General features: G+C 68.2%; 2 protein-coding genes across 5 annotated transcripts in view; one reads left to right on the plus strand and one right to left on the minus strand.

The window, feature by feature from the left end:
- Positions 1-3,516: 3,516 nt before the first annotated feature.
- Positions 3,517-6,354, minus strand: SOX8 (SRY-box transcription factor 8). Its single transcript, XM_070064775.1, has 3 exons — positions 5,883-6,354; positions 4,923-5,107; positions 3,517-4,405 (listed from the first exon to the last, which is right to left on the minus strand). Exons 1-3 carry the CDS (start codon positions 6,284-6,286, stop codon positions 3,666-3,668), a joined length of 1,329 nt encoding a protein of 442 aa, XP_069920876.1. The 5' UTR covers positions 6,287-6,354; the 3' UTR covers positions 3,517-3,665.
- A 176-nt stretch (positions 6,355-6,530) lies between these two features.
- Positions 6,531-26,967, plus strand: part of LMF1 (lipase maturation factor 1) — a 91,248-nt gene continuing 70,811 nt past the window's right edge. For 3 of the 4 annotated variants that reach the window (XR_011384472.1, XR_011384471.1, XM_070064185.1), the window contains exon 1: positions 15,267-15,476. Coding sequence is in view for 1 of the 4 variants with exons in the window: in XM_070064185.1 (XP_069920286.1) it covers positions 15,284-15,476 (193 nt within the window). In the remaining 3 variants the exon portion in view is untranslated. Of the gene's footprint in view, positions 6,776-15,266; positions 15,477-26,967 lie in introns of those variants that run through there. The other variant, XM_070064187.1, reaches the window with a different exon arrangement.

The following is a 26,967-nucleotide window of genomic DNA, read 5'->3' on the forward strand; positions in this document are numbered from 1 at the left end:
ACACACCTCACACCCCTCACACTCACACCCCTCACACCCCTCACACACCCTCACACCCCTCACACCCTCACACACCTCACACCCCTCACACACACCTCACACCCCTCACACCCCTCACACCTCACACCCCTCACACCCCTCACACCCCTCACACCCTCACACACCTCACACCCCTCACACACCTCACACCCCTCACACACACCTCACACCCCTCACACCCCTCACACCTCACACCCCTCACACCCCTCACACCCCTCACACCCCTCACACACCTCACACACCTCACACCCCTCACACACCCTCACACCCCTCACACACACCTCACACCCCTCACACCCCTCACACACCTCACACCCCTCACACCTCACACCCCTCACACCCCTCACACCCCTCACACACCCCTCACACCCCTCACACACCTCACACCCTCACACACACCTCACACCCCTCACACACACCTCACACCCCTCACACCCCTCACACCCCTCACACCCCTCACACACCTCACACACCTCACACACCTCACACACCTCACACACCCCTCACACCCCTCACACACCCTCACACACCCCTCACACACCTCACACCACACACCTCACACCCCTCACACACCCCTCACACCCCTCACACCCCTCACACCCCTCACACACCTCACACACCTCACACACCCCTCACACCCCTCACACACACACTATACACACCTCACACACACACTACTCACACACACCACACTCACACACATTACTTACACACACACTATACACACCTCACACACACCTCACACACCCCCTCACATCCCTCACACACCTCACACATCTCTCACACACCTCACACACACTACTTACACACCCCTCACACACACACTATACACACCTCACACACACACACTTCACACACACCTCACACACACCCTGCTCACACACACACACACCCCTCACACACACACATACCCACTACACACACACACACACACACACAACACTCCTCTTCCAGTTGGTTGGAAGTCAGGGTGAGTCGCCAATGTCTTCTATTTATCGTTTCTTTGTTTTATAAAGCTAAAAGCAATTTTTTTTAATTTGAGGGACAGACAGAGAAAGTGAGAGAAAGTGAGAGTGCGCAGCCATTGGCTGGTTCTCCCAGTGCCTGCGCCGGCCAGGGCTGGGCCAGGCTGCAGCTGGGAGATGGGCTCCCCACAAGTGGCCGCCACTCAACAGCTGGAGTCAGCCCGGCTGCTCTGGGTGCGCACAGGGGGAAGGGGAGTCCAGCCCCCCCTCCTCCCGGGTGTGCACCGGGGGAATTGGAGTGGGTCTCCGCTGCGCCCCACCCCCTCCTCCCCAGTGTGCACTGGGGGGATTGGAGTGGGTCTCCTCCCCAGTGTGCACTGGGGGAACTGGAGTGGGTCTCTGGCTGTGCCCCGCCCCCTCCTCCCCAGTGTGCACTGGGGGAACTGGAGTGGGTCTCTGCTGCGCCCCGCCCCCTCCTCCCCAGTGTGCACTGGGGGAATTGGAGTGGGTCCTCCCCAGTGTGCACTGGGGGAATTGGAGTGGGTCCTCCCTAGTGTGCACCGGGGGAATTGGAGTGGGTCCTCCCCAGTGTGCACCGGGGGAACTGGAGTGGGTCCTCCCCAGTGTGCACTGGGGGAACTGGAGTGGGTCTCCGGCTGCGTCCAGGTGAGCGGCGGCTCCAGTCCCATGCCAAACGCCGGCCCGGGTACCTGTTTTGTGTGAGGCACAGGCTCTGTGCTCTGGGTGAGGGGCTGGTACAGGAGACTGCCTGCCAGCTCACTCCTGCGGCCGGGGGCTGGCGGGGGCTCCAGGGGCACCCCCGCTCTGGAGCTCAGACTTGGGGCCAGGCGGCCCTGGGAACCACACGTTCAGCCAGGAGCTGGGCACCACTGGAGGAGCAGGGCGGGGCCTGACCCCTGGCTTGGGTTCAGGGTGGAAGTCACCAGGTTGTCTGACCAGGACCGCGGAGGGGAGGGGCTGTCTTCCTGCCTGCCGGGACAGTGGTCCCCACGCCTCCTGCTTGTCCAGCTCAGATGGGAGGTCCACAGGAGACTCAGCCCCAGCCAGGGCCCAGGGGTTGACACCAGGGAGCCCTGGCCACGTCCAGGCCTGACCGGCAGAGCCATCCAGGCCTTGAGGACCTGCGGATGCCGTGGCTGGGGCTGCGCCTGAGCCCCGAGGGACCCAGCCAGCCCTGGTCTGGACGCCAGCGGCGGGGGCCCACAGACCTGGCTGTCAGAAGCCCCGCCCCTACCCAGGCAGCTCTTGGCAGGCATGGGCCACAGCCCGGGTGAGGGCCGGGCACTCGGCCGGCCAGGGGACCCGTCACTGCTGCGCCTGCCTCTGCCCCGGCACTGACACACGGCTGCCCCCCCCACCTCCCTCCCCACCAAGCTCCCTCCGACTGGGCAATTCTGCCAGGTCCCGCGGGGCGGCCTGCATCCGTCCCAGGCCGGCCCGGCACACCGCCCAGCCGGCCCTGGGGCCCTGCCCGGGGGAAGCACCAAACCCGGCCCGCGCCGCCTTGCAGAGCCCCCGTGCTCCCCAGAGGCTGCTGTCTGGCTGGCTGAGGGCTATGGGGGCCGTGCCCGTCCCCCAGGAGGCACAGCCCGGGGTGGTCCTCACTTCCCTGGAGAGGAGCAGGGCTGAACCCGGGGCGGGGGCCTGACCCTCCTGCAGCCTGCCCTCCTGGGTTTGGGGAAGCAACACAGGAGACGCAGCCGGCGTAGATAAAAAGCCATTTTTAATTTTATCAAATCAGACTGTACAAAAGTTAGCGGGGCGCGGTAGAACATCGCGGGCGCAGCAGGCGAGGGCGGCCGGCACGGGCACGGGGGCTCTGCTCCCTGCCCGCCCGGGGCACCGGGCGAAATCGTGTTTTCCTCTAGAAAACGGTAGGAAAAGTAGAAAAAGTAAGAAGCAGCGGCCTCCCAGGCGCACGGAGACGGACAAAGTTCCAAAGGCACAGGTTGCTGTGGGAAGGGGCGTGGCTGGCTCCGCGGGCGGGGGGGAGGGGCAGGCGCACCGGCTGCTCCGGGCGACAAGGACTCCCCGGGGACACTCACGCACGGAAGGCAGCCGCCCCTCCCCGGGGAATCCCGGCTTCCACCACTGGGCACGGGCGGGCCAGGTCAGACGCCACAAGGCCGCCTCCCGCCCCGCCCGGCCCGCCTCTGCCTCTCCAGTGGAGCCCCCCCCCCCCCGCCCCGGCTGCATTCTGTCCCAGTGCGACTCCGCACAGTTTACTCCACTGGTTCAGGAAGAAACGATGCAGGCCATAAATACATCTTCAACAGCTGGCAAACAAACACGTTTGAGCTTTAAAAAATGACCGGAGAACAAAAGCAACAGAGACGCGCCGATGACGGCCAAACCTCGCTTGGAGGAGCTCTGACTGGCGTGTGGGCCCCGGCTGCCCCGGCCCGGAGGCCTCGGGCCGTCCTGTCCCTGGTACTGTGGCCACGGTTCCCGTCGGGTGAGGGGCAAACCCAGGCGCTGGGGCCAAGGGTCCCGCAGGCAGGGCCCGAGCGGCCCTCCTCTGTTCAGGAACCACCCCCGGGGGGCGCTCTGGCCACTGGCTCTGTCTGGAAATCGGGAGGCCGCGGGGCGTCCGGCGGCAGGGCCCCGCTCCCGGCACGCTCTGGCAGGCACTTGCTGGGCTCAGGGCCTGGTCAGGGTGGTGTACACGGGCTGCTCCCAGTTACTGGCGGGGCTGTGCGCCGGCGGCACGGACAGCCCATTGAGCAGGGGGGAGGCATAGGACCGCCGGGACGAGTGGAAGTAGGGGTACTGGTAGAGGCTGGACGGGTAGCCGGGGTACGTGCTGTAGTAGCCGGAGGCCTGCAGGTCGGTGTAGTCACACTGCGCGCTGGCAAAGGAGCCGGCGGCGGCCACGGGCGAAGCCGCGGGGCCGCTGGCCTGCGTGCTGTAGGAGCCGTAGTCGGCGCGGCCGGGCGAGCCGTGCGGCTGGTCGCTGTAGTGGCTGGGGCTCAGCTGCTCCGTCTTGATGTGCGGCCGAGGCGGGCCGGCCTCGGTGGGCGAGGCGGAGGCGGACGGGGCTCCCTTGGGGGCCCACACAGGGGATGCGCCCACGCTGGCCGCCCCCGAGTGCGCGTAGGAGGCGCCCCCGTAGGCGCTGGCCTGGCCAGGCTCCGCGGGCACAGCCGAGTGGCCGTTGAGGGGCAGGTACTGGTCAAACTCGTGGACGTCGAAAGTGTCCATGTTGCCGATGACCTCGCTGCTCAGCTCCGAGATGTCCACGTTGCTGAAGTCGATGTTCTGCCGCCCGCTGTCCACCAGGCGGCGCCCTTCCAGCTTCAGCTCCTGCCGGCCCCCTCCGCCCGCCAGCGGCAGGTCGGCCTTGGGGGTGGTGGGCGGGGTGGGTGGCCCGTGGGTCTGCCCTGAGGAGCGAGCACACGAGGCATGAATGCCCTTCTGTGGGGGGCGGGGCGGGGCTGGCGGCCGCAGGTAGGAATCAACGGCTTTTTGTTTCTTTACGTTTCCCAGAAATTCCAGCAAAGTCAGGCCCAGACCTCACTGCCTGGCCCGGAGAATTCCGCTAGGCGCGGCCCAGTGGGAAGACCTGGGCCCCTCCCTGCAGACACGGCTGGGGTGGGGGGGGGAGGCTGGCGGGCCAGCCCGGGCACAGCCAGCACTCCCGTAATGTGGTGCCCTGGGCCGGCGGCCACAAGGAGAGCCCCGGACACCGCAGCCCAGCAGGCGCCACTCAGCCAGCCGGGACCCCGGGACCCCAGCCCCTCGGCCTGACTGAGGCTCTGACGGGCGCCAGGGCCAAGCAGGCCGCCCCCACCCCTGCGCATGGGCCCGGGTCCTCCTGGGTCCACCGGGGCCAAGCTGCTGGGCTGAGCGGCCGCCCGTCCACAGGGCCCTCCCACGCTGGGGGTCCCGGGAGCCCACCTGTGTGGTCGCCGAGGCCCGCGTCCGCCTTGTACCCTGCGCTGGCGTCGGCGTCGCCCTGGCCGGCCTTCTGGCTCTTCCTGCGCCGCGGCTGGTACTTGTAGTCCGGGTGGTCTTTCTTGTGCTGCAGGCGCAGCCGCTCGGCCTCCTCCACGAACGGGCGCTTCTCGCTCTCGCTCAGCAAGCTGCGGGGGACGGGGCTCGGTGGGGGGCGGCCAGTGTGTCCGCGCCGGCCCCTCCCGGAGCACAGCCGGCTCTGCTGGGCGAGCGCCGAGGGCCGATCCTGGTCACCGGGAACCTGACCCCAGCCTCTCCATCTTCCCGCTTCTACTTCCCCCCTCTCCAGACTGGAGTTTGCTCCCTCCCTGTGGGGCTTTCTAAGGCGGGCGGGGGAGGGGCAGGACAGACCAAGCCTGCACTGTGGACAAAGCGGGGCTTCCTGGGAACGGCGCCGGACCGGGCAGGCAGCTGCTGCTCGCCGCCCCCCGGCCCCAGGCCGCCAGACTCCCTGGCAGACACCCCGACGGCTTGTGGCGCCCGGCGAGAACCAGAGCTCCGAGCCCGCGCCGGGCGATCCCGGCCGAGCGCGGGCCCTGTGCGTGCGCCCTTCCGCGCGAGGAGCTCCCGCGCCGCAGCCGCCGGACCCGCGCGCCAGGGCGTGCACCCCGCACTCGGCCGCCACCCGCCTCCTCCCCTTCCTTCCGCTGGGCAGAGGGAGTCGCGGCGGGGCGAAGCTGCGGGAAGCGCCCCGCACGCCTTCCACTCGCCTTGCCAGCTCCCTCCCCGGAGGGACCTCCTCCCCTGCCCCGCAGGACCGCCAAAGGGTCGGGGTCCTGGACGCGCAGGACCTCGCGGGAGGGGACAACGCGCGCCGCGCGCCGCCCGCGGCCCCGGCCTCTCTCCCAGGCCGCCCGCGGGCCCACCCGGGGGCCGCGGTGAGCAGAGGGGCCCCGCGCTCACCGCCACAGCTTGCCCAGCGTCTTGCTGAGCTCCGCGTTGTGCAGGTGCGGGTACTGGTCCGCCAGCTTGCGGCGCGCCGCCTGCGCCCACACCATGAAGGCGTTCATCGGCCGCTTCACGTGCGGCTTGGCCTTGAGCGCGCCGCCCCCGCCGCGCACGGGCAGCGGCACCAGGCTCCAGTCGTAGCCGCGCAGCACCTGGGACACCGCGTCGCGGATGCAGGCCGGGAAGCGCTCGTCCGCCGCGTCGCCGCCCGCGCCCGCGCCCGCGCCCGCGCCCGCGCCCGCCGCCCGGCCCGGCCCCTCGGAGCCGGCGGGCGACGGCGGCGCGTCCGAGTCCGAGTCCTCCACGTGCGCCATGGGGCTGCGGGGCGGCTGCGCGCGGGCCTCGCTCATGTCCAGCATGGGGCGCGCCGCAGAGTCCCGCGCCTCCTAGCCCTCGCCCCGCCGCCGCTGCCACCGCCGGGACCCGCAACAAGTTTCTTTAAGCGGCGGTTGTGAGCCCCGCCCCGGCAGCGCCCATTGGCCGGCGCGCGCCCCCTCCCCAGGGGCGGGGCCTGGTCGCCCCCCCTCCCCTCCGCCCTCCGGGAACGCGGTGCGGCTCCCGCAGCGCCCCCGCGCGCCCCTCCCGGCGCCGCACCACGTGGGCCCGGCGCGCCCCGTCCCCGGCCCGCGCTCCCCGACGTGCCTCTGGCCGCGGGCTCCCCTGGTGGGGGATGGAGGGGCGGGCAGGGGTCGGCGGGGCCAGACCCAGGCCCCTCCGCGGTGCTCGCCCCTGGGCGTGTGCCTTCGCGGGAAGTGTGCGCTGGGTCTGAGCCGCGACACCCAGCCCGGGACCCGGAGTCTCCACTCTGACCCCGGCCAGGGGAAGGTCTCAAGGCCGCGCACGTCCAGGTAAAGTGCGCCCAGCACCAAGCTGGCTGCCCCAAGCCGCCCACCCGGGCGGGGCGCGACACCGGGCTGGCGGGAGCGGAGGCGCGGGGCGGGGCTGCCAGATCCCTGGGGCCGCCGAGCGGATGGCGTGGCCGGACGCGTGGGCCCAGGGCCTTCCAGGCGTGACCCAGGGGTGGGGGCGCGGCCTCCCCCCCCCGGACCCGGAGCAGGGCGTCCCTGGGTGGTCCGGCGGAGGCGGAGGCTACTCCGGGCTTCTGCGCCTTGGGCTCTCGAAGAGAAGGGGAGGGGCGGGATGTGCAGCCTGGTGGCGGCAGCGGGGTCGTGGAGGGGACATTTCCCCGGAGGCGAGCGCCGAGCCGCGGCTCCGCGTCCCCGCCCGAGGCCGCCCCCTCTGGTTGGCCCCCGGCCCGGCATCCCCAAGGGCAGTGCCGATTATTTCGCCGAACGCGTTGGTAGGCGACAGACGCGCCAGCCCGGAGCTGCGCCATCCCTGCCTCGGCGGCCGTGACCCACTGGACCCTAGGCCAGGGCGCTCGCCGCGCAGTCCCCACAAATTAGGTGCGGCCCCCGCCGCCCCAGCTGACCCTCTCTCCAGCTTGGAGCTGGCGCCGGCCTCAGGTTTCCAGCCCGCCGCCTCCTGCACGCGCTCGGACAGGTGGGCAGACAGCGTCCCTAGCGCCCAGGCCTTGGTGCAGGCGGTTCGGGTTGTCCGCTCTGGGCAGGCGACATCACCCTGCAGGCTCCCGGGGCGACGCGGTGAGCCCCGCAGCCTTGCGTGGGAGCAGGGTCTGCGCCAGGTCAAGGGGCTCCTCCAGCCTTCTTGGGGTGCTCTGAGCCCCGGCCTGAAGGCGGAGGGCCCTGGCCCCTGGGCTGCCGGGAAGGGGAGGCCCCTGTTCCGTGCCCACCGGGCTGGTCCCCTGGTGCCCTCTCAGATGAACTGGGGGTGGGGGTGGGGGAGAGGCTGCCCTCCCTCCACACCTGCTGCTGCAGACCAAGCCTTGGCGGCCCCGGAGGACTTGGGGGAGGTCCATGGGTCAGAGCTGCAGGGCCCGACGATGGTGGAGGGGTTGGGAGCAGTGAGTCGGAACCTGACCCAAATTAGGCTGCCTGTCACTCCACACCCCGGGGCCTGGCCCCATCCTGGTCTCACGCCACAGAACTCTCTCTCTCTCCCCCCCTTCCCCCCCCAAACTTGTGTACGTATTTGAAAGGCAGAGAAACGGGGGGGGGAGCGATCCTTTCTCTGCGTGTCACTCCCAGGTGACGGCAGCAGCCAGGGCTGGGCCACGCTGAGGCTGAAAGCCAGAAACTCCATCGGGGTCTCCCAAGTGGACGGCAGGGGCCCGAGCACTGGGCCGTCACCCCCTGCCTTCCCCGGCGCGCGAACGGAGAGCTGGACTGGAAGCCAAGCAGCCAGGACTCGAACCGGCACTCCAGCGTGGGGTACTGGCCTCACACAGCGTCTCACTGGTGCCACCAAGACCCTGGCCACAGCCACGGCCTCTGCTGAGGGCGCCTCTCCTCCTGCCCCTACCCACTGCAGGGGCACGTGTCCACTCTGTGTCCCTTAACACAGGAAGTGACCGCTGGGACCCCTGAGGGAAGGAGACTGAGAGAGGTCAGTCCCAGACAGGCATCTGTCAGGGTGGGTGGGAGGTCCTCCCCGGGCTGCGCGGCCACCCGTGTGCTGGCCACTCAGGGAGGGCGGGGAGGGGCGCACCCCTTCTCCAGGGCTCCTGCGTGTGGGTGGTGCCCCTCCCTGCCCCATCCGGAGGGCCCAGGGACGCGCCTGTGCCCGGCCCTCCCTGGGTGGACACCAGGAGTGGCTTTCTCGAGGCAGGTTCCGGGATGGGTTGGCGTTGCGAGTCCTGACAGACCGCCTGCCCCGGGGGAAGGGTCTTAGGGACGGGTGGGCCAGGGGCTCCTGTGAAGCCGAGACCGGAAGCGTCCAGCCTTGTGCACAGAGAGTGGGGCAGGCGCACTCCTCTGGGGACGTGTCCTGCGTACAGGCCCTGGAGACGCCCTGGGGCCTGCAGCTCGGGCAGCCTCGTCCCGTGGGAGCTGCTTCTGCCTTCTAACGGGATTTGCCGCGTGGGGAGACGTCCGACAGGCCGACCGTGTGCCGGGGGCAGAGCTGACAGCCGCAGCTTCCGGCCCCGGCCCCTGGCGAGGCTCCATGTGCACCTGCAGAGGAGCGGGTGTGGGCTGCAGGCTCCCCGGTGCCTCAGGTGCAGCCAGTCCAGGCCCGGGCAGGACTGAGGAAGCCCTGTGTGTGTGTGCGTGGGAGGGGCTGCCACGTGCCACCGCGGACGCGGGAGCCATGTCCTGCCCTTCTTCCTGGCGGTCAGTCGGCCCGGGCCCGTGGACCCAGGGCTGGCGTGTGCTGGGTGTCCACAGCCCTGGCCTGGGCCTCCCTCAGCCCCCGGGTCAGGGCAGCCCGGCAAGGCAGTTGGCACCCTGTCCAGCACAGCCTTGGAGATTAATTGGTGCTTTTAATTACCAGCTGCTCTGGCGAGAGCAGGCTGGGGCAGAGAGGGGTGGGCTGCTCTGACAGCGGCTCCGTGAAGACAGACAGGGCTCTCGGTGCCCCTCAGGGGGCCAGCCTCCTGGCGGCAGACCCTCAGGGCTCTGGGCTGAGCGCAGTCTGGGAGACGCTGACCGGGCCGTCTGGGTGCGAGCCGGTCCCTTGCTCGGGCTCAGGCCCGCCGGGTTGCGCTTTGCTCTCACGCACACAGTGGTGTGGGCAGCCAGCCCTGCGGGAGCCGAGTCCCCCGCGGCCGGAGCCCGGCTTGGCGCCTGCACTGACGTGGGTTCCCCTGTGCGGCCCTAGACGTCTGTGGGTGCGTCCCAGTGTGCGGGCCTGGGGAGGGGCTCTCGCCGCAGTGCACACAGTTCCGGTTCCCAGGACCCCGATGGTGGCTGCCAGGAAGCGGGGTGTTAGCAGGCGCTGCCCAAGCCGCTGGAGAGGACGGCCCGCCTGCCACCGCGGGCTCGGGTCCCGGGCCTCCGGCTGGACCCCCGTATTGTCTGCTCTCCTTCAGGGCTGGAGTGGCCCCGGGGTCCCACAGGCGGCCTCCCCTGGCGGGGGTGAGGACCACGGCCGGCCCCGCCCGGCCCAGCACCGACTTCCCAGGGGGAAGCCGCGCCTGGCCGCGGTGGATGGGACTCAGGGTCAAGCGGTGCTTCCTCTGGACTTCCCCGTCCCGTAAAGCGGTCAGCCCCACCCCTGCAGGACGCGGTGCGATCCCTTTGCCTTGTTCCCACACCACAGACCCGGACGCCAGCCCAGCCCAGCCCAGCCCGAGCCCTCAGTCCCAGGGCTCCAGCCCAGTTTCAGGCCCGCGTGCCCACAGACCTGTCAGTCCACAGCTGTGCCGTCCACCTCCCGAGTGCTCGCGGCACCCCCAGAAGTGGTGTGAAGCCTGACGGGGAGCTGGCCACCGCTGCAGCCCAGCTGAGCCCCCGTGGGCCGCCCAGGCCTGTGTGCCACCTTCCAGGCTTCACCCTCAGGTTCCGGGGGCCTCTTGCCCCAGACGCCCAAGCTTAAAACCCGAAGTGGAGGGGCCGGTGCTGCTAACCTGCAGGTAAAGCCGCTGCCTGCAGTGCTGGCATCTCGTGTGGGCGCCGGTTCGAGACCCGGCTGCTCCACTTCCCATCCAGCTCTCTGCTGTGGCCTGGGAAAGCAGTGGAAGATGGCCCAGGTCCCTGGGCCCCTGCACCCGCGTGGGAGACCCGGAGGAAGCTCCTGGCTCCTGGCTTTGGACAAATTCAGCTCTGACTGCTGTGGAAGGGAGACCTCTCTCTCTCTCTCTCTCCCTCCCTCTCTCTCTTTCTCTCTGTCTCTCCCTCTCTCTGTCTGTAACTCTGCCTTTTAAATAAATGAATAAATCTTAAAAAACAAAACAAAGTGGTGCCCCCAACTGACTCCTGCTGCAGGTCCCGCTGGGGAGGGCGAATGGCGGGGAGGGGGCTGGCTCGGCCCAGCTGCCTGGGTCCCCACGGAAGGTCCCAGGGACCCGTTAGTGCCAAAGGCCGGGGAGAAGACGGCCTGCAGGAGGGGCCTGCCGTGTCGCGTGTCCGCTCTCTAAGCGTGGCGGCGTGGACGTGGGCCAAGCAGAGGGGAGCAGGGTTCCTCCGCGGCGTAGGGCAAGGCCCAGGCGTCTCCACCGAACTCGCTCCTGAAGACGGGCGGCCAGGCGCCTCGCCTGGCTGGCACCACGGTTGCGTTTCTCAGGCCGGGGTGTTGCCCCCCAGCGTTCCTTGGCCACGGCTGGGCCTGGGTCTCCCCGCTTCCGTGGCTCCATCTGGGTTTGTAGAGGTTTTTCCTTTTAATATTTATTTATTTGAAAGAGTTACAGAGACAGAGATGCTCCATCCGCTGGTTCCCGCCCCAAATGGCCGTTACAGCCAGGGCTGGCTCAGGCCAAAGCCAGGGGCAGGAGCTCCGTGTGGCTCTCCACGTGGTGCAGGGGCCCAAGCACTTGGCCATCTGCTGCTGCCTTCCCCGGCCATCAGGGGGCCGGACCGGCACTCTGATCTGGGGAGTCGGCCCGTGGGCTGGGCCTGACCGTGTCTGCAGCGCTCCTGCCTGCGTGGCGGCCTCCGGCCCAGGCGGTCCTGGGGCTGCTGGTCAGAGTGTGGTTCCTGGAGAAGGGACCATCACAGCCCTGTCGTCTCCTCCCTCGGGCTCCTCGGCGGGGAAGCTACCTGCTGGGCCAGGAGGGCTGCGCCTTCCACCCCGCACAGGGTTTGCAGGGCCGCCCAGGCCACGTCTCCCTCTGGGGTGCTGGGGGCAGCGCTGGTGCCTGAGACCCAGGGGGCAGCAGAGGGGTGGTGGAAGCCAAGCGGAACAGCTGGTCCCAGGGCACCCAGCAAATGGCACGGCACCTGCTTGCTCCCCCCGCCGCCCGCCCGCACCTGCCAGCCTCACTCTGGGGGTTTTGGCCGCTGGACAGTCAGGGCAGGATCAGCCCAAACTGGGCACCCCTCTAGAGAGAGATGAATGACGACGGCGCCGATGAGGCCTGCCCCCCCCCCCCACAGCAGATGTCAGGACGTGAAAAATTGGGGTAAATGAAGGATACACGATTAGCTTTGGACCCAAGCTGGGTTCCTGTGGGTGCCAGAGCCGGCTGCAGCTGCAGGACAGGGACGCGGCGGGGCTGCCCAGCCGGGGTGCCCGGGGGACAGCTGGGCGAGGCGCTGACAGGGGCTCAGCCCCCGCCACAGCGTTCTGCAGCTGCTGGGAGCACAGCCAGCCCGCGCCCGTGGGCTCTGCTCCCGGGGGCGCCGCCCGCCCTCTCCGCTGCCCTCCATTTCTCCGCTCCTGTTTGCCCAGCGCCAGGCAGCCTGGGGAAGTCCGCCGCACCGCGGCCGCCTCTCTCTCCTGTATGCCGCGCACTTTTCTCCCACTGTTTGGCTCCAGAGCGTTGAGTCCGTGTCCCCGCGCTGGCGAAAGGCAGCTCAGGGCGGCTCAGGGTGGCTCAGGGCGGCTCAGGGCGGTGCCCAGCGTGCCTGTGACCTGCAGGGCCTGAGCTCAGGACCCGGCAGCCCCCGACTCCAGCCTGAGCGTCCTGGCCGCTGCGGCCTCCGCCCGCCCAGTTCAAGGACGACTTCCCCCCACAGAGGAAGACCGGTGCCCCATCGCCGTCCCTCCCCTCCCCGACCCCGGTCCACGGGTGCCCCGCTCTGCTCCAGCAGCAGCCGCCTCTGGCGTGCACCCTGGGGCTCGCCCAGGCCGTGGCACGCGCCGAGGCCCCGTTCCCCCCGGGCACGTCTGACTACATGCAGGTTGAGATGGGCAGCAGCTGAGGCACGCGAGACGGAGGGACCTCTGCCGCGGGCACCGCGCCTCCTGCAGGGAGAACATGAGCTTGGCGGACCCTCTGCCCGGCTCGCCCACCCTGGGCAAGCCCGGAGAGGGAGCCGCAGCCGCAGCCGGAGCCCGGAGCCCGGAACAAGGGGCCCTTCTCTGCTCCGCACAATGCCCCATTGTGCCCTGCTCTGGGGAGGACAAGGCAGCCCAGCGGGGAACGCGGGGGACAAAGGGGCCCTTTGTGAGGGCCGTGCCCACCTGAGGAGCAGCACCCGGGTCACACCTGACGGCAGCACTGTCCGTCCTCACCGCGCGGCCCCAGCGCGGCCCTGGCACCCAGACAGGGCCTGGGCACAGCGGCCGGGCCCCCCTGCCCTCAGCGCCCAGCACCTGCATGGTGGGGGCCCTTAGAGGCACCACACTCAGGGCGCCAGCCTGGGCGCAGGCGGCCTTGCTGGACGGTCAGCGGCATGCAGACGCCCAGGCCGAAGCCAGGAGCCAGGAGCTTCCTCCAGGTCCCCCACGTGGGTGCAGGGGCCCAGGGACCTGGGCCATCTTCCACTGCTCTCCCAGGCCACAGCAGAGAGCTGGTTGGGAAGTGGAGCAGCCGGGTCTCGAACCGGCGTTCACAGGGGAGGCCGGCACCGCAGGCGGTCTTACCCGCTAGGCCACAGCTTCACCCCGGGACCCCAGCCCGAGACGCCCACCTATGCTGGGACCCCCAGCAATGGGAGAGAGGCTGGGGGCTGGGGAGGGCCCAGCAGCCGCTGGTCTGGATCGGACATGGGGAGCCAGGCTTCCCAAGGCCCGCGGCACAGGGGTGAAGGTCTGATGGTGCAGGGGTGGAGGTCTGATGGCAGCACAGGGGTGAAGGTCTGATGGTGCGGGGTGGAGGTCTGATCACACACAGGGGTGGAGGTCTGATGGTGCAGGGGTGGAGGTCTGATCACGCACAGGGGTGGAGGTCTGATGATGCAGGGGTGAAGGTCTGATCATGCGCAGGGGTGGAGGTCTGATCACGCACAGGGGTGGAGGTCTGATGGCGGCACAGGGGTGGAGGTCTGATGGCGGCGCAGGGTGGAGGTCTGATGGTGCAGGGTTGAAGGTCTGATGATGCAGGGGTAGAGGTCTGATCACGCGCAGGGGTGGAGGTCTGATAGCAGCACAGGGGTGAAGGTCTGATGGCGGTGCAGGGGTGAAGGTCTGATCATGCGCAGGGGTGGAGGTCTGATGGTGGCACAGGGGTGAAGGTCTGATCACACGCAGGGGTGGAGGTCTGATGGCGCAGGGTGAAAGTCTGATCATGCGCAGGGGTGGAGGTCTGATCATGTGCAGGGTTGGAGGTCTGATGGCGGCACAGGGGAGAGGGTCTGATGGTGGCACAGGGGTGAGGGTCTGGTGACGGCGCAGGGGTGAAGGTCTGATGGAGGTGTAGGGGTGAAGGTCTGATCACGCGCAGGGGTGAAGGTCTGATGCAGCCACACAGGCAGTAAGGACGCGCGCTGGGATCGCTGGCGTGGGCATCGTCCGCCCAACGCTGGGGGACTGGCGGGAGGCTGGGACGCTGGAGCACGCGCAGACAGCGTCTTTATTATTTTATGTTTTTAAAGATTTATTTATTTATTTAAAAGGCAGAGTTACAGACAGACAGAGGGAGAGCAGTGAGGAGAGAGAGAGAGAGGTCTTCCATCCCTGGGTCACTCCCCAGATGGCCGCAGCAGTCAGAGCTGAGCTTGTCCGAAGCCAGGAGCCGGGAGCTTCTTCCAGGTCCCCCACGCGGGTGCAGGGGCCCAGGGACCTGGGCCATCTTCCACTGCTCTCCCAGGCCACAGCAGAGAGCTGGTTGGAAGTGGAGCAGCCGGGTCTCGAACCGGCGTTCACAGGGGAGGCCGGCACCGCAGGCGGTCTTACCCGCTAGGCCACAGCGCGGGCCCCAGGTGGAGTCTAATGCGCAGCCCCGACACTCGCGTGGACTCCCCGGCCCGGCGCCCTGCGGCAGCCCGAGCCCACCCCCGCACTGATCAGCGTGCGCACCCTGGGCGGCCCGCTCTCCGGGGCTGGGTCCAGCCCTGACCGCTGCTGGGCGCTCCGCGGGGCGGGGCGGGGCGGGGGCGACCCCAGGCCGCGCCCCTCGGTCCCTGTCAGGCTGGGACCCTCGCCTGGCGTCCTCCCGGCGGAGCGAGGCGAGGGCAGCGCGCGGCAGCTGGCAGGCCCCCGGGCGCGCTTTCCCGGCCTCGCTCCCCGCGCCCGCAGAGCACAGCGCCGGACAGCGCCTCCCCGCGACGCGGGCTCCACGCAGCGCCCGGCCGGCCGAGGGGCGTGGCGTCCGGGCGGAGGCGGGCGCAGGGCCGGCCGAGGGGCGTGGCGTCCGGGCGGAGGCGGGCGCAGGGCCGGCCGAGGGGCGTGGCGTCCGGGCGGAGGCGGGCGCAGGGCCGGCCGAGGGCGTGGCGTCCGGCGGAGGCGGGCGCAGGGCCGGCCGAGGGCGTGGCGTCCGGCGGAGGCGGGCGCAGGGCCGGCCGAGGGCGTGGCGTCCGGGCGGAGGCGGGCGCAGGGCCGGCCGAGGGCGGGGCGTCCGGGCGGAGGCGGGCGCAGGGCCGGCCGAGGGGCGTGGCGTCCGGGAGGCGGGCGCAGGGCCGGCCGAGGGCGTGGCGTCCGGGCGGGGGCGGGGCATGCGCGCACCGCCCTCTCCACGCATGCGTCGTGGAGGCCCAGCAATGGCGGCGCCCGAGGAGTCTCTGAGGAGGCGGAAGGCTGGGGACGCGGACCCGCAGCCAAGGTCGCCACGCGCGCAGGGCCACGACCCCGCGGGCTTCCCGGACCGTCTCCGTGAGGGCACCTTCTGGTTGACCAGGATTGTGCTCCTGCGGGCTCTCGCTTTCGTTTACTGTGAGTGACGGGAGCCTGGGCCGCCCCCTGCCCCGCCCCCCAGCACCCCCTCACCTGCGCCCCGCCCCCTTCCCCACCCCCAGCACCCCCTCACCTGCGCCCCGCCCCCTTCCCCACCCCCAGGACCCCCTCACCTGCGCCCCGCCCCCTGCCCCACCTCCAGGACCCCCTCACCTGCGCCCCGCCCCCCAGCACCCCCTCACCTGCGCCCCGCTCCCTTCCCCACCCCCCCCGGACCCCCTCACCTGCGCCCCGCCCCCTGCCCCACCTCCAGGACCCCCTCACCTGCGCCCCGCCCCCCAGGACCCCCTCACCTGCGCCCCGCCCCCTTCCCCACCTCCAGGACCCCCTCACCTGCGCCCCGCCCCCCAGCACCCCCTCACCTGCGCCCCACCCCCTTCCCCACCCCCCCCAGGACCCCCTCACCTGCGCCCCGCCCCTTCCCCACCTCCAGGACCCCCTCACCTGCGCCCCGCCCCCTTCCCCACCCCCCCCAGGACCCCCTCACCTGCGCCCCGCCCCTTCCCCACCTCCAGGACCCCCATACCAGTCCCCAGGGCCCGGGCAAGCGGAGGGGCCGGAGCCGCTGTGCGGGTGCCGTGGGGAGCCCGTGGGCCTCCCACGAGGGGTTCTTCCCCGCGGGGCCCTGCGCTCCGCCGTGCTCGGGGGTCATCCAGTTCCCGGACCTCGACGGGAGCCGCAGTGAGCGAGTGTCGAGCGGGGCCTGGTGCGGCTGCCTGCCCGGACCCCGCGTCCTGTTCCCCGCCTCGTGTCCGTCCTGTTCCCCGCCTCGTGTCCGGGGTGGGCCCGGACCCCGCGTCCTGTTCCCTGCCTCGTGTCCGGGGTCTGCCCGGACCCCGCGTCCTGTTCCCCGCCTCGTGTCCGGGGTGGGCCCGGACCCCGCGTCCTGTTCCCCGCCTCGTGTCCGGGGTGGGCCCGGACCCCGCGTCCTGTTCCCCGCCTCGTGTCCGGGGTGGGCCCGGACCCCGCGTCCTGTTCCCCGCCTCGTGTCCGGGGTGGGCCCGGACCCCGCGTCCTGTTCCCCGCCTCGTGTCCGGGGTGGGCCCGGACCCCGCGTCCTGTTCCCCGCCTCGTGTCCGGGGTGGGCCCGGACCCCGCGTCCTGTTCCCCGCCTCGTGTCCGGGGTGGGCCCGGACCCCGCGTCCTGTTCCCTGCCTCGTGTCCGGGGTCTGCCCGGACCCCGCGTCCTGTTCCCCGCCTCGTGTCCGGGGTGGGCCCGGACCCCGCGTCCTGTTCCCCGCCTCGTGTCCGGGGTGGGCCCGGACCCCGCGTCCTGTTCCCCGCCTCGTGTCCGGGGTGGGCCCGGACCCCGCGTCCTGTTCCCCGCCTCGTGTCCGGGGTGGAACCAGCCCCGTCTTGCCAGGACCTGGTTTTCTGGCTCGGCTGAGTGTGGCGGGCCCCTTGTTGGCCTGTGGCTGGCACTGGCGGTCCTAGCCAGGGTTTCCCCGGAGGCCAGGGCCCTCCAAGGCGTGCACTGGGCGCTGGCTGTGCGCCGAGCTTGTGGCTGGATGGGGGGGGGAGCGTGCTCTGCAGACACCCCCCAGAGAAGGTGCTGGGCATGCGGGGTGGAGACCAGGGAAGCGTCCCGTGGGGGGCACGGCCGCCCCCCTGCACCAGGACTCCGCGTGCCCGGCTTGGCGCCTGCGCTGACGTGGGTTCCCCTGTGCGGCCCTAGACATCTGTGGGTGCGTCCCAGTGTGCGGGCCTGGGGAGGGGCTCTCGCCGCAGTGCACATAGTTCCGGTTCCCAGGACCCCGATGGTGGCTGCCAGGAAGCGGGGTGTTAGCAGGCGCTGCCCAAGCCGCCGGAGAGGACGGCCCGCCTGCCACCGCGGGCTCGGGTCCCGGGCCTGCCTGCATGGGGGACTGGGCTCAGGGAGCAGCCGCTGTGTGCCAGGCCCCTGGGCTGCTCACCTGGAGGCTGGGTCCGTGTGCAGAGCCCGGCAGGCCCCACCCCAGGTGGCCCGAGTGTCCCAGGTGCCACGCCCACACCTGGACACACCATGTGCTCAGGCCCTGAGAGGCACCTGAGCAGGCTGCCGGAGGGGAGGTGGACAGGTGGACTGGCCGCCCTCCCGCACGGCCCTGCCGCAGGAGCGGCTCTGTGCCGAGACCTCCTGGCCGGAGCTGAGACCCAGGCGCGGGGTTTGTGCTCCTGCGGAGGGGGTGGGTGCCCGGGTGCTGCCTTCAGGGTCGTGGTGGTCGGGGCAGCAGCGACGGTGCGGCCCGGCTGCGAAGCCCTCGCTGCCCCAGGTCACTGCCCCTTTCTGGGGGCCGGGAATTCCTGGGTGTGACCCCGTGTTCGCTAACGCTGACTCAGCACTGACGGCGCCCCCCCCCCCCCCCCGGAGCCCTCCCGAACCCTCGCCCAGCTCGACCTCAGCCCCCAGTGCCGAGCTGCCTCCTGCAGGGGCTCTAGGTGGGAAGGTGGACGGAAGGCGTGGCGGGGGAGGGAGAGTGGGCTGGCGTGCCCTCAGCAGGCGGCTCCTGGCCCTGGGGAAGCCGCCCCCAGCCGAGCCAGGCTTGTCGGGAGGTGGGCGCGGCGTGCGACCTTGCAGCTGCTTCGGAGGCCTGTGGAGCGAGGCTCCTGCCGCCCGTGCCGGTGGCTGCTGCACCGGAGTTGGCTGGCGCCGGGAGGGTCGTGTGGGTGAGCCGCTTGAGGGGGAGCTAGTCACGGCTGGTCGGCATTCGACATTTGCTTCCTTAGTTTTTATTTGAGAGGAGGGGGAGCGCGAGCGAGCTTCCACGTGCCATCCACTCGCTGAACGCTGCAGCAGCCGGAGCCGGCCCAGGCACGGGTGGAGCAGGGCCCGGGCCCTTGAGCCGCCCCTGCTGCCCCCGGGTCTGCGTTAGCTGGCAGCCGGGTGGGAATGGAAGAGCCGGGACTCAGGCCCAGGCAGTCTGGTACAGGCCGCGGGTGTCACACAGGCACGGCGTGGAGACCGCTCTGCCACGGACGGGCAGGATGGCCGCCTCGCCCCGCGCCCTTCTCGGGAAGCAGGTGCGGACTCGCCGCCGCGCCGCCCCTCACGCAGCCCACGTGGTCAGCCAGCGCGCGGTGTGCCTGGAAGGAACCAAGGACGTTTCCCAGGGGTCAGGCCTGCCCAGGAGGCATCTGCGCTGGAGCGGTGCCGTGCGGTCAGGCGAGGGTGCTGAGGTGCTGGCGTGGGCGGCCTGCCCTGCCCTGCCGTCCGGCGTCTCCCCTCGAGGTCGGCGTGCGGGTCTTGGTGGGGCCCACGAGGGACCGCTGTGGCCGGGGCGGGCCGTTGAACGTGTGCCGCGCGCAGCCTGCGGTTGTGGTCCAGTCTCCTCCGCGGAGCTCTTAGGATCCAGCCGCCCGGGCCCGCCTCTGCCCTCGTGTCCTGCTGTGCCCGCACTCCTGGACGGGGCTCTCCTGGCCCTGGTGACTTGGCACCAGAGCTGGCAGCCGGCTCCCGTTGTGTGGCCGTGGGAACGGCTCGCCTGGCAGGCTTGGGCTGCCCCCGGTAAAGCTGCGTGGACAAGGGGGTGGACCCCGGGCCCCAGGAGTGGAGCTCTCCGCGCGATCCGTGGGGGAGCAGGGGGCTTCTCAGGTCACTTCCTGTGGAGGCCACACTTCGAAGGCTCTCCGGGCCGGCTCTGGCATGAATTCTGTGTGGTTTGTTGGCGCAGTCGTGTCCCTGGGGTCGCGGGGGGCGGGGGGCGCCTGCTGCACGGCTGTCTCTGCCCCAGGGGTGCTGTTCCCTGGTGAGCTCGCGGGCGGATCCGGCCCTGCTGGCTCTTTGGGAAGGCGCGCAGGCCTCCCCCGAGGCTGGGCCTGGGCTCGGCTGCACCTGTGGAGACAGGTGTCCGGGCCCGGCCGGTGGGGCCCCCAGCAGCGGGGGCGCCACTGCTGCCTCCCAGGCTGCACTGGGCAGGGAGCTGGAGGTGGAGCCAGGACTCGAACCAGGCCCTCCGGTGCTGGGTGCTGGGGTCCAGCACTCGCTGGGTCTCCATCGGCGTCGCCCTGGGGCTGAGTGCCCGAGCCTGCTTCCCTGCGCCTGTGTCTGAGTGAGCCGACCGTCCCGGGTCTGCTCGGGTACCCTGCGCTGTGGCGTCTGCCCTCGGCTCAGGTCGCGTCGTGTGCTTCGGGCAGGTGTGAGTATTCTGGGTGCGGGTCCCTGACCGAAGCCGGGGTCTGCCGTCTTCCCCGTCCATGGCCGTTTCCTGTGACGCTTTTGCATTTTGGGAAAGTCCAGTGTGCCAGCTTTTTCTTTTCTTTTTTAAAGATTTAACTTTTTCTTCATTGGAGAGGTAGGGTTACAGACAGGAAGAGGGAGAGAGAGGTCTTCCATCCGTTGGTTCACTGCCCAATCGGCTGCAACGGCCGGAGCTGAGATGCTCCGAAGCCAGGGGCCAGGAGCTTCCTGCAGGCCTCCCACGCGGTGCAGGGCCGGGCACTCGGGCACCCTCCACTGCTCTCCCAGGTGCATCAGCAGAGAGCTGGATCAGAAGTGGAGCAGCTGGGGGCCTGTACGGGATGCCGGCCCTGCAGGCGGCGGCTCTGCCCGCTGCGGCACAGCGCCGGGCCCTGACTCATGGTGGTGATTCTGCGCCTTTGCTCTTCTCTGTACGGTTTAGGATGAGCTTGTTAGTGTCCCAGGAAGTTTGCTGGGTACCTTAAAAAGCAAAATACACACACATGAACTTTTAAACCTTTATTTCCTTGTGTGGGGGGGTAGGGTGCGCTCCCGTTGGTCAGTTCACCCCCAGAATGCTGCAGCCGTCAGGGCTGGGCCAGTGCAAAGCTGGGGCCTGGGGGCTCAGGCCAGGTCTCCCCTGGGGGTGGCAGGGGCCCAGCTGCTTGAGCTGTCCCTGCTGCTTCCAGGGTGTGGTGAGCAGGGTGCTGGCGGAGGAGAGCTGGGGCTCCAGGCCAGGCAGTCTGCTGCGGCGCGTGGGCACCACCGCCCGCTCTGACGGGCTCGCTCAGCGCCCCCTGCTGGCCCTCTCCTGGGGTGCGTGGGGCATCGCAGCCAGCTCTGACGTGCTCGGTCAGCGCCCCCTGCTGGCTGGGTCTCCTGGCTGAGGTGGCGCTAGGTCTGTGGGTCAGACCCGGGAGGTTTGTAGAGTGTGTGTCGCCCTCTGACCTGAGTAGACTGCCAGGGCCCGAGAATGAAGACCCGGATCCTGTTAACAGTGCAGGGGCCACCCGGGCAGCTTACCCGTGAGCTCACCTAGACAAGACAGCTTACCCGTGGGCTCACCTGGACAGGACAGCTTACCCGTGGGCTCACCTGGACAGGACAGCTTACCCGTGGGCTCACCTGGACAGGACAGCTTACCCGTGGGCTCACCTGGACAGGACAGCTTACCCGTGGGCTCACCTGGACAGGACAGCTTACCCGTGAGCTCACCTGGACAGCTTACCCGTGGGCTCACCTGGACAGCTTACCCGTGGGCTCACCTGGACAGCTTACCCGTGGGCTCACCTGGACAGCTTACCCGTGGGCTCACCCGGACAGCTTACCCGTGGGCTCACCTGGACAGCTTACCCGTGGGCTCACCTGGACAGCTTACCCGTGGGCTCACCTGGACAGCTTACCCGTGGGCTCCAAGGTGGGCAGGAGGTCTGGAAGTGTTTTCCCCTGAGGGGCAGCAGAAGTGGAGATGGTGTGTTCGGATTCAGTGGGTACCGGGCTCACACCCCCTGCACCTGCTCCAGGAGCGGCCCTCGGGGGTCTGCTGGTCCCCCTGGGCAGGGCTGCCTTGTCGCAGCCCTTGGCGAGTGCGTGGGCCAGCTGGCCGGAGGTCGTGGGTGTCCGCTGAGAGGCAGAGCTCGCGCTGGCTTGCTGCCAGGGGCACCCTTGTAGTTCCGACTCCTCCAGCCCACGGGCTCGGCGTGTCCTTGCGTGTCCAGATCTCCCTGGTTGCTTTCTGGGGTGTCTTGTGATTTCCCAGATGCAGGTTCTGGCATTCTGTTAGCTTTTTTTTTTTTTTTTTTAAGATTTTTATTTATTTATTTGAGAGGTAGAGTTACAGACAATGAGGCAGAGATAGAGAGAAAGGTCTTCCGTCCTCTGGTTCACTCAAATGGCCTCAATGGCCAAAGCTGTGCCAATGTGAAGCCAGGAGCCAGGAGATTCTTCCCGGTCTCCCACGTGGGTGCAGGGCCCAAGGACTGGGGCCACCTTCTACTGCTTTCCCAGGCCACAGCAGAGAGCTGGATCGGAAGTGGAACAGCGGGGTCTCAAACCGGCGCCCACATGGGACGCCGGTGCTTCAGGCCAGGGCGTTAACCCGCTGCGCCACAGCGACGGCCCCTCTGTTAGCTGTATGCTTCCCCGGGCGGCCGCACGAGCTGTGAGCGTTCCTGCTTCTGTCTGGTCTTTGCCTTCTGTGTGTGTTCAGCCTCGTGGACGCGTTAATTCCAAAAGGTGCATTCTTGGGTTTTTGTCATTTGTTTTTGGGGACTCTTAATAAAGTCGGGCTTGTTTCCGTGTGTCCCGCCTGTGCCTTTCCCGTTACTGGGCTTGCGAGGGCACAGAGAATGGTCTCAGCATGATCCTGGCCGTGGGTGCCCATGGTGCTCCCCACAGCCCCCCATTGGCTGGAAGGTTTGCAGTCCCGGGCTCCCCCGTGCGCTTGTCTCCTGATACGGTGACCTCTGCATGCTGCCCCAGCCCTGTGCCTGGGGGTGCAGTTGGCTGCGGCGCGTTCCTGTCCCTGTGGCTGTGACGGCTGCCTCTGTGCTGTGAGGTCGGGAGAGACGGGGGTCCTGTGACGGCTCCCTCTGTGCTGTGGGTCGGGAGAGACGGGGGTCCTGTGACGGCTCCCCCTGTGCTGTGGGGTCGGGAGAGACGGGGGTCCTGTGACGGCTCCCCCTGTGCTGTGGGTCGGGAGAGACGGGGGTCCTGTGACGGCTCCCCCTGTGCTGTGGGGTCGGGAGAGACGGGGGTCCTGTGACGGCTCCCTCTGTGCTGTGGGTCGGGAGAGACGGGGGTCCTGTGACGGCTCCCCCTGTGCTGTGGGTCGGGAGAGACGGGGGTCCTGTGACGGCTCCCTCTGTGCTGTGGGGTCGGGAGAGACGGGGGTCCTGTGACGGCTCCCCCTGTGCTGTGGGGTCGGGAGAGATGGGGGGTCCTGTGACGGCTCCCCCTGTGCTGTGGGTCGGGAGAGACGGGGGTCCTGTGACGGCTCCCCCTGTGCTGTGGGTCGGGAGAGACGGGGGTCCTGTGACGGCTGCCCCTGTGCTGTGGGTCGGGAGAGATGGCGGTCCTGTGACGGCTGCCTCTGTGCTGTGGGTCGGGAGAGACGGGGGTCCTGTGACGGCTCCCCCTGTGCTGTGGGTCGGGAGAGACGGGGGTCCTGTGACGGCTGCCTCTGTGCTGTGGGTCGGGAGAGACGGGGGTCCTGTGACGGCTGCCTCTGTGCTGTGGGGTCGGGAGAGACGGGGGTCCTGTGACGGCTCCCCCTGTGCTGTGGGTCGGGAGAGACGGGGGTCCTGTGACGGCTGCCTCTGTGCTGTGGGTCGGGAGAGACGGGGGGTCCTGTGACGGCTCCCTCTGTACTGTGGGGTCGGGAGAGACGGGGGGTCCTGTGACGGCTCCCTCTGTGCTGTGGGTCGGGAGAGACGGGGGGTCCTGTGACGGCTCCCCCTGTGCTGTGGGTCGGGAGAGACGGGGGGTCCTGTGACGGCTCCCTCTGTGCTGTGGGTCGGGAGAGACGGGGGGTCCTGTGACGGCTCCCTCTGTACTGTGGGGTCGGGAGAGACGGGGGCCCTGTGACGGCTCCCTCTGTGCTGTGGGTCGGGAGAGACGGGGGGTCCTGTGACGGCTGCCCCTGTGCTGTGGGTCGGGAGAGACGGGGGTCCTGTGACGGCTCCCCCTGTGCTGTGGGTGGGGAGAGACGGGGGTCCTGTGACGGCTCCCTCTGTGCTGTGGGTCGGGAGAGACGGGGGTCCTGTGACGGCTCCCTCTGTGCTGTGGGTCAGGAGAGACGGGGGTCCTGTGACGGCTCCCTCTGTACTGTGGGTCAGGAGAGACGGGGGTCCTGTGACGGCTCCCCCTGTGCTGTGGGTCGGGAGAGACGGGGGGTCCTGTGACGGCTCCCCCTGTGCTGTGGGTCGGGAGAGATGGGGGTCCTGTGACGGCTCCCCCTGTGCTGTGGGTCGGGAGAGACGGGGGTCCTGTGACGGCTCCCTCTGTGCTGTGGGGTGGGAGAGACGGGGGTCCTGTGACGGCTGCCCCTGTGCTGTGGGTCAGGAGAGACGGGGGTCCTGTGACGGCTCCCTCTGTGCTGTGGGGTCAGGAGAGACGGGGGTCCTGTGACGGCTCCCCCTGTGCTGTGGGTCGGGAGAGACGGGGGTCCTGTGACGGCTCCCCCTGTGCTGTGGGTCGGGAGAGACGGGGGTCCTGTGACGGCTCCCTCTGTACTGTGGGTCAGGAGAGACGGGGGTCCTGTGACGGCTCCCTCTGTGCTGTGGGGTCAGGAGAGACGGGGGTCCTGTGACGGCTCCCCCTGTGCTGTGGGTCGGGAGAGACGGGGGTCCTGTGACGGCTCCCTCTGTACTGTGGGTCAGGAGAGACGGGGGTCCTGTGACGGCTCCCTCTGTGCTGTGGGGTCAGGAGAGACGGGGGTCCTGTGACGGCTCCCCCTGTGCTGTGGGTCGGGAGAGACGGGGGTCCTGTGACGGCTCCCTCTGTGCTGTGGGTCGGGAGAGACGGGGGTCCTGTGACGGCTCCCTCTGTGCTGTGGGTCAGGAGAGACGGGGGTCCTGTGACGGCTGCCCCTGTGCTGTGGGTCGGGAGAGACGGGGGTCCTGTGATGGCTGCCTCTGTGCTGTGGGTCGGGAGAGACGGGGGTCCTGTGACGGCTCCCTCTGTACTGTGGGGTCGGGAGAGACGGGGGTCCTGTGACGGCTCCCCCTGTGCTGTGGGGTCGGGAGAGATGGCGGTCCTGGCGATTGCGTCTCCCGTGTGTTCTCTTCCTGCTCAGGGTCGATGTCTCCCTCATTTCCTTTCCGCTAGCCTGGCAAGAGGGCTGTTACTGAAACAGACCTCTAGGGACCGACTTTGGGGGCCAGTGCTGTGGTGCAGCGGGTTAAAGCCACAGACTGCAGCCCGGCATCCCGTGTGGGCGCCAGTTTGAGTCCTGGCTGCTCCACTTCTGATCCAGCTCCCTGCTAATTATGCGTGGGAAAGCTGTGGAAGATGGCCCAAGTGCTGGGCCCCCACCTCCGTGTGGGAGACCCGGCAGAAGCTCCTGGCGTTGGCCTGCCCAGTCCCAGCCATTTGCAGCCATCTGGGGCGTGAACCAGCAGAGGGAAGACAGCTCGCTTGCGCGTGCGCTCGCTCTCTCCCCATCTCTGTCTCTCTCTGCCTTAAAAAAAAAAAAAAAAAAAAAAAAAGGAAGGAAGGAAGGAAGGAAGAAAAAAAAACCACTTTTGATTCCGCTCCTTTTTCTCTATTCTTCGTCCTATTCCCAGTTTCCTTGATCGCTGCTCTTTGGAAACCTTGCTTGCCTGTTTCGGGTGTAATTTGCCTTCTGTCTGGACTCCTAAGGTTCACTGTGTGTGAGATCCTTGTCTTCTCCCACGTAAGTGTCTGATGGCGAATCGCATTGCCGCAGTAGCATCCCACATGGCCTGGTTTTGGTTTTAGTTTTTCCCTAACGATTTATTTATTTGAAAGGCAGAGTGACGAGAGGGAGGGAGGGAGGGAAAAAAAGAGAGGGAGAGGGAGGGGGTGTTTTCAGTCCACTTGTCCCCCCAGCGCCCGCATCATCCAGCTCAGCTCGGGTCACCTGCTCCCTCGGAGCCGGGTCAGCCCAGGCCTGGCTCTCCGTGTGAGGTTGCGGTCCCAGCAGCAGCGGAGCCTGCACACCTGCCCTCAGCACCTCCCCCAGCTCTTCCATGCTGAGTCTCATTGTCTTTCAATTAAAAGTGTGTTGTAATTTCTCCTGTGCCTTCCTTTTAAAAGTTCCTGGGATCACTAGGCTAATCCTCCGCCTGCGGCGCTGGCACACTGGGTTCTAGTCCCGGTCAGGGTGCCGGATTCTGTCCCGGTTGCCCCTCTTCCAGGCCAGCTCTCTGCTGTGGCCCGGGAGTGCAGTGGAGGATGGCCCAGGTCCTTGGGCCCTGCACCCGCATGGGAGACCAGGAGAAGCATCTGGCTTCTGGCTTCGGATCACCGCAGTGCGCCGGCCGCAGCGGCCATTGGGGGTGAACCAACGGAAAAGGAAGACCTTTCTCTCTCTCTCTCTCTCTCACTGTCCACTCTGCCTGTTAAAAAAAAAAAAAAAAAAAGTTGCTGGGTTAAGGGCAGGCGCCGGGTACAGCAGTTGCGACGCTGGCTGGGAGCTGCACCCCGTGTGGGGGCCTGGGCTGGATTCTCGGCCCCACTGCTGATTCCAGCTTCTTGGAAGCGCAGGTCCTGGGGGGGCGGGCGCTGGTGCACGTAGTTGGGTGGTCCTTGCCGTCCGTGTGAGAGACCTGCCTTGAGGCCCTGGGTCCTGGCTTCAGCCTGGCCCAGCTGTGACTGCTGTGAGAATTTGCTGACAGAACCAGCGGATGTTTCCCTCCTTGTCTCTCTGTGCCTCGAATAAAATAAGTAAACAAATGTTGGAGGTTAGAGATCTGTGTGTAAATATGTGTTTTAATTTCCAGTGCGAGTGTATGTCCAGACAGCTTTGTCACTGATTTCTAGTATCTGACATTAGATGGTTAGGTACTACATTTTATACATTTCAATTTTGCGTTCTTGCTAATATGTATTTGAGAGGCAGAATTACAGAGAGAGAGAGAGAGAGAGAGAGAGAGAGAGGTCTTCCATCTGCTGTTCACTCCCCGAATGGCCACAATGCCTGGAGCTAAGCTGATCTGAAGCCAGGAGCCAGGAGCTTCTTCTGTGTCTCCCAAGCGGGTGCAGGGCCCAAGCACTTGGAAGCCATCTTCCTCTGCTTTCCCAGGCCTCAGCAGGGAGCTGGATCAGAAGTGGAGCAGCTGGGACTTGAACTTGCGCCCATATGGGATGTGGCACTGCAGGAGGCTGCTTTACCTGATACACCGCAGCGCTGGTCCCTGTTGTTAAGATTTATTTATTTATTTGAAAGACAGTTAAAGAGAAAGAAAGGAGATCTTCCATCTGCTGGTTCACTCCCCAAATTGCCACAATGGCTGGAGCTGCACCAATCCGAAGCCAGGAGCCAGGAGCTTCTTCCAGGTCCCCTACGTGGGTGCAGGGGCCCAGATACTTGGGCCATCTTCCACTGCTTTCCCAGGCCATAAGTAGAGACTGGACTGGAAAAGGAGCAGCCAGGACCTGAACCGGCACCCATATGGATGCCGGCACTGCAGGCTGTGGTTTTACGTGCTGTGTGCAGTGCCTGCCCCAGCGCCGGCCCCAGCGTGTCTCGTGTGGTGTGTGCCCAGTTCATGTCCACATAGGCACCCTGCGTGTGCGCATCACCACCTGTGTGATAGCTGTGCCCACTCTGCGTCATCTGCAGCTCGGGTT

Source organism: Oryctolagus cuniculus, chromosome 19 (genome assembly GCF_964237555.1).
Source record: "Oryctolagus cuniculus chromosome 19, mOryCun1.1, whole genome shotgun sequence".
Taxonomy (NCBI): Eukaryota; Metazoa; Chordata; class Mammalia; order Lagomorpha; family Leporidae; genus Oryctolagus; species Oryctolagus cuniculus.